The sequence below is a fragment of the Ichthyophthirius multifiliis genome, assembly GCF_000220395.1.
Source record: "Ichthyophthirius multifiliis unplaced genomic scaffold scaff_1120509250587, whole genome shotgun sequence".
Taxonomy (NCBI): Eukaryota; Ciliophora; class Oligohymenophorea; order Hymenostomatida; genus Ichthyophthirius; species Ichthyophthirius multifiliis.
In genome coordinates, this window is record NW_004086616.1 from 58,320 (window position 1) to 64,785 (window position 6,466).

Below are 6,466 nucleotides of genomic sequence, written 5' to 3' on the forward strand. Positions count from 1 at the left end.
ATTAATAAAAAATAAACTAAAAATAATTATGTTTTTAATATATAATATTTATAACTCTCTTCATTTCTTTTATTAAGGGTAAAAAGATTATCCTACAGGAAATTACCCATTATTATAAAAAGGTTATTATTATTATTATCCATATGGTTATTATTGTTATGCTTATTACTATCCATATTAAGGTATTCCATATCCACCTTATGGTTATTACTATGCGTAAGGATTAGGCTAATAAGCATAAGAAGGAGGTTATTAATATGGTTATTAATTTCCGTAAGGGAGTTATTGTTATTAATATGGATTTTAATATTAAGACGCATGTTAATTATAATTAGGGAACTAGTTTTATTAAATGAGTTATTTTTATTACTCATTTTCAATCAATTAAAGTAAATTTTACTTTTCAATAGATCTTGCCTGTACAAAATCTTATACTTTCTTTTCTAATTCAATTAATAAAGTATTTAAGTCTTCATAAAATTACTAACCTTGTTAAGAATCACTAAATAATTCAAGGACAACAGTCAAACCATTCGAAATTCTTTCTGATTCTTACATTTAAGCCGAATTGTTTCCTCCTTTTTGTTAATTTTTTATTGATTATAATTCGTTTGCTATTGTGCAACAATTATTTACACTTAAAGAAAATTAAGTTACCTATTTTTTTATTTGTTAATTTATTTTTTATTTTTTATTACAATATCATTTAATTAGTTAATTTATTAAGAAACAGGTTAAAGAACAGTTTCTAATAATTAATTTTAAGGAACTTTTTTTTAATTAGCTTTAGCTAATTCTTATACATAATTGATGTTTTTGACATTTTCTTAAATTTAATTCGCTAAATCTTTAATTTAATTAATTTAAGAATTAGCTAATTTATCGTTTTTTTCTAATTCTTATAATTTCTGTTAGCTCTATTATCTAAATTATTAATCAGAAGCTGCGCCTTCAAACAATTTAGTAATTTCAGTTATAGGTTTTTATATTAACTAAATAATATCTTAATTTTATTTGAATCTTGCCTAATTATCCATTTCTATTCCAACTGCAGTTTTAAAGTTTTCTTCAAAAACTATTTTATTTTATTTTTAAAAAAATATATATATATAAATAAATATATATATATATATATGTTATTTTATATATATATATTATATTCAATTATATATTTATTTTACTTGATAATTCTGCTAAATAATCTTTGTTTATTTAATCAGAAGATAATCTAGTCCATTTTTATCCATATTATTTTCTTAAAGCAATATCTTCATTATTTTCATTATCTATTATATTTTTAATTCTATGTATAAGAATTCCACATTTATTATTTTTTTCTTTAAGAATATCAATATTTTAAACAAGTTTATTGTTTCCACCTTATTAATTAAATTAATTTATTTTTTCTTATACTTTTGCAGGTATTTTATTAGTTTATTATTATTATTAATTAATATCTAAGAAATAATTGACATAATTAGCTAAAAAAGATTAATTTTTCATATCCAAAATTTACTTTTGTAATTAATCAACTTCAGAACATCTTTATTACGCAAATTATTTGATTTCGTTTATTAATTTATTCATTTCATCATTCATAAACTAACAAAAATCATCTTCGTTTACAGTTAATTATACACCAAACTCTTTCGGTTCTACAGCTTTTATTAATAAATTATCACTTACTTCTTCTATAGAAACACCTTCACTTACTTATTCTTTATAAATCTATTTTTTTATTAAATAACAAAAAAATTTTTTTTTAAAAAATCAAAAAAATTAAAACTTATTAATTCCTATTATTATATTCATTATATTTTTAATCGTTTTAATTTTTCAAAGCAATTAAAGCTTATTTCTATTATTCATTTAAAGACTTCATGGCAGCTTAATTTCCAAGTACTTATTTTAAAACATTATCAACTTTTTTAATATATCCAAGTGCTAATCCCATATGATTTCCTTTAAGATTATCTTCCAATTCCGAATTGTGATAGACTATCATTTTATTAGAAGCTTCTATCATATAATAAACAGACGAGAAATATAAACTATTCTTAGTTTAAGTTAGATGTTCTTAATTTATTCCCGAAGAACCTTATTTTAAACATTCATTTACTTTAGAAAGTCCAATGGTGAAATTATTACTAGCTTCTTGTGCAATTTAAGCTTTTTTTTATAAAATATATTATTTATTATATAATTAAAATAATATACCTAAAATATTAGAACCGAGTTTAATTTCTTAAGGCAATAAATTTTAGAATAAACAAACATAAGAATTAGCAATCATTAAATGATATAAAATATCCAAATTTTCTTCTGTTAAATCTGAATGAATTTATCTTACTTCAGGAATTATATTTAAGGCTAAATTTCTTGTTTAGGTTATTGCCCAAGCTCCTTGTCTGTATTTAGCAATCGCCTACTTTCTTTTATCAGAATCGTTTGATTCTTATAATGATAGACCTTCAGTGTAATATAAAATAGCTAAGTTATACCATATACAAGCCTTTTCATATTAAATAGAAGGAACAGCAACAGATTTTTGAGTATTAAAAGAATCAGCCCATGTAAATGGTATAGTTATAGCCCCTTATTAATAATGTTCAAATCTAAATCTATATATATTTAATTTATATATAATTAATAAGTATAAAAATTTACTTTTTTTCAACAAAGTTTAGGTATTTTATATATTCTATTAATTTTTAAGTATATTTTTAAACTGTAGGAATGTCGTTTATTAGATTCTTTGTGTGTTATTCAAATTTAAATTCAGCTCTTAGTTCGTTTATTTTTGTAAATACAGGTTTTACTTTATCCCAAGTCTATGAACCATATAAGCTTGATATGTATTATTAAAAAATTTAATCTAGAGCGATTTTTTAAGTAGTTTTTAAAAGAAATGTGATGTTTTTCATATTTATTTATTTTATATTTTTATAATATGTATATATAAAATAATTTATTTTTGTTGTTTGCCTATAATTTATTTTATTTTATTTATATTTTTTATCATAAAATTAATTAATAAAGAAAAATATATATATATGATAAGAAAAATAATAAAAAAAAATCTCTAAAAAAAGTTAATAATATATATATTTATATATATAATTTATATATATATATAAATATATATTTTTATAAATTATATATTTATATATTTATATAAAATGTTTTTATCACATTATTTTACATCATTATTTTTACTTGTACATATAATATATTTTTTATTTATTTAGATTCTATCTTATCTTAATTTATAATCTTATAAATATTAGACTAACCTTACAAGCCTACGATTTTTTTCCTTTAATTTTTTTTTTCTAATTTTAAAATATAAAAATAGTATCAAAAAATAAAAAAATTCAATAATATTGTCATGTTTTAATATTTTTTTATAAAATATTTTTTTTAATAAATATTTAATATTATTAATAATAAAAATATCATAAATGAATTTAATATATATATCTAGATACCCTATTTATATATTATAAATTATCTTTTTAAAATATCTTTTATTATTCATTTTATTTTTATATTCAAAGTAATTTTAAATGAATATAAAACAAATATTTTTTAATTAATATTAAACTTTTATAGCAAATGCTTTAAAAATTGAAAATAAAATAAAAAAGTAGTGTTTGCTTTGAATGAAATTTATAATACCAATTAATATATTTTAAAAATAAATATATGAAAATCTTTTAGTAAATAAATTAAAGTTAGTTATTATATTATATATAATAAAAAATTATTATTTCCTTAAAAATAAAATAACGTTTAATATGTTATGAATGAAAAAAATATTAATTTCATCATTAATACATGAATTAAAAAAATTTATTTATATTATTTTTATAAATAAATAATTAATTTTTTTAATTATATATTCTTAGTTTCTTCTTTAAAAAACAGCAAAGTTTTATAATAAATATTATTTATACATTTTGTGATAGACAAAATTTATATTTAGTAATTACATAAATAAAAAAAAGAGTTTTTTCGCTTTAGTCATAATAATTTAATTGGTCATGTTAAATCTCTTCATTAAAACGGTATTTACACAGAAACATAAAATCAGAAAATTTGATCATTGATAATAAGGGATATTTGAAAATTAGAGATTTAGGTATACCAAGAATATGGAAACCAAAAATAGTGCTGATACATCTGATACACCTCGCTATAAGAGTAATGCAAATATAAATTATTAAACTTTAAATATATAATTCTTAAATATAGCACGGAAAAAGTATGCAAAAAATAAGTAATTATAATTAATTAAATAAGTTTAAATTATAAAAGTTGTTTTTCATTGTTAAAGTTTACAAGCTGTAGATTTTGCTAATAGTGTTCTTATTTTCTTTTTAATTAAATATATATATACATAATTTCTAAAAATTAATATAAAGAAAAAAAGCTAAATGAAGAATTCTTATTTTTATTTAAATAAAATACAATAAATTAAAGTAAGTTAAATATTTTATTAGATTAAAAAGAAAATAATTCTTAATAAAATAAATAGTAAGAAGGGATTCTGTATAAAGAATGTTTGATTGCCTAAATTTAAGTATAATAATATATAAAACACTAAATTAATTTTTTTTTAATAAATAATAAATATTTAGATATTAATAAAACAATAATTACTATAAAACTTTAGAATAAATATAAATTTTAATATATTTAATATAAAAATTTTAGTAAAATAAAATAAATTTTTATGCAAAATTATTTGTAAATTTTTAAGAAATTTGGGGACTTTTTAATACAAATTCTAAATATAAAATAAAATTATATTATTTTGAACTTATTAATATTAGTTTAATTATTAATTAAGAAACTATTTTAAATAATATTATATAAATTTTAAATATTTATATTAATTCTAATATTTTTAAAAATGCAATTTTAAATTAAATTATATACAAATTTTCTGTTAATATTATTTTATTATTTATAAATATAAAAAATACATCATTATTAAAATTAAATATTATTTTACCCAAATATAATAATTAAATATAATTTTGGCCCAAAAATATATGATATTTTTTAACTGTTTTTAATCATTTTTTATCCATTATTCTTATTTAAATATATAAAATAATAATTTATTTATAAAATATTTTAGTTTAAAATTTAATTTTTTTTAGAAAAATAAATAAAATATAAACATTATATTTTTTTATAAATATTTGTTTGAAGTTAATTTAAATTTATACAAAAATATATTTATAATATATGATAGAATAAAGACAAAAATAATAATATATATCTATTTTATATATTTTCAATACTTTTTTATAAAAAATTTAATTATAAAATAATTCAAGAATAAAATAAAATAAAATTTATAATAGAAAAAAGATAAAAAATGAAAAAATAAGTAATATTATTGATCATATTTATATTTTTAATAATTTCTGCTGAAGCTGTGAAACAAAAAGATGTCGATAAACAATAATCATCAAAGAAGTCTTCTAAATTAAATGATAAAGAAGAGAAATAAACTAAATAGGAATCTTAATAAAAAGAAAAAACATTAAAAGTAGAAAAAGCTTAAAAAGAAGAAAAACCGTAAAAAGAACTTAAACCTGAAAAACCTCCTAAAGAAGAAAAGTAAAAAGCCTAAAAGGAAGAGAAACCTCCTAAAGAAGAAAAACAAAACTCCGTAAAACCTCCAAAGAAAGAAAAGCCTCCTAAAGAAGAAAAGCCCCAAAAAGTAACAATTCCAAGAAATAACACTTAAGTAGCCTATTAATAAGCCGCAAATGTCATTTTTTGGAACGGAACTGACTAAACTGAAACATTAGGACTCTTTAAATAAATTGGAGTAAAGAAAAATAGCTGTTAAATAAACAAATTCAACTTGTTTAATCACCCTATATAAAATATTTAGAATAAATGTCATGAAGTTGCTTATAATTCTTAATTGGAAAATCAATGGTAATCATATGCTGATAATAATTTAACTCTTTAGTATAAGTTTTTCGAAAATGGAAAGTCTTGTGAACAAATTACTAACTGGAACTATTAATAATTATAAGGTAATAAAAACATTATTCCTTATAATGTTTATATGATTTTTTTTTTAAAACAAAAAAAATAGAGAATAAAATTGTTGTTTAAGAAAAGGGTAAATTTCATTATTTGAATAGTACATAATAAATAAAATGTAAAAAAAATTTTAAAATAAATTAATAATATAGTATTTAATAGATGATTGTCAATTTTCTGGTTTTAATAATTTAAATTAAACAAGTTAATATTAATATTCAAATAATTATACATTAAATTATGACACTGAAATAAGAAAGAATTATTTTAAACTGTATATTAAGTCTAAAATAAAGCTTAACTGAAAACTCATCCGAAAAATACAACGAAAAAGTCGAAAACGCCATTTTCCATTACTAAAATATCACCAAATAGGATCTAAACGAAACCTATT

At 17.6% G+C, this 6,466-nt stretch overlaps 1 protein-coding gene across 1 annotated transcript, besides 15 other annotated features; it reads right to left on the reverse strand. All coding sequences in view use genetic code 6, as the record gives it.

Moving 5' to 3' along the window:
• Positions 1-11: part of a microsatellite that runs on past the window's edge.
• A 1,057-nt stretch (positions 12-1,068) lies between these two features.
• IMG5_083280 (hypothetical protein) lies at positions 1,069-2,842 on the reverse strand (the record flags this gene model as incomplete). The annotated part of the gene is made up of 4 exons (XM_004036378.1): positions 1,069-1,075; positions 1,553-1,728; positions 1,787-2,169; positions 2,218-2,842. The coding sequence occupies 4 exons, from the start codon at positions 2,840-2,842 to the stop codon at positions 1,069-1,071; spliced, it is 1,191 nt and encodes a 396-aa protein (XP_004036426.1).
• Positions 1,093-1,130: a microsatellite.
• Positions 1,100-1,160: a microsatellite.
• Positions 1,125-1,180: a microsatellite.
• Positions 1,731-1,781: a microsatellite.
• Positions 1,733-1,781: a microsatellite.
• Positions 2,843-3,098: 256 nt separating the features above from the next.
• Positions 3,099-3,170: a microsatellite.
• Positions 3,099-3,177: a microsatellite.
• Positions 3,100-3,179: a microsatellite.
• A 216-nt stretch (positions 3,180-3,395) lies between these two features.
• Positions 3,396-3,433: a microsatellite.
• Positions 3,434-4,808: 1,375 nt separating this feature from the next.
• Positions 4,809-4,848: a microsatellite.
• A 9-nt stretch (positions 4,849-4,857) lies between these two features.
• Positions 4,858-4,909: a microsatellite.
• Positions 4,866-4,909: a microsatellite.
• A 628-nt stretch (positions 4,910-5,537) lies between these two features.
• Positions 5,538-5,602: a microsatellite.
• An 86-nt stretch (positions 5,603-5,688) lies between these two features.
• Positions 5,689-5,735: a microsatellite.
• The last annotated feature ends 731 nt before the right edge of the window (positions 5,736-6,466 follow it).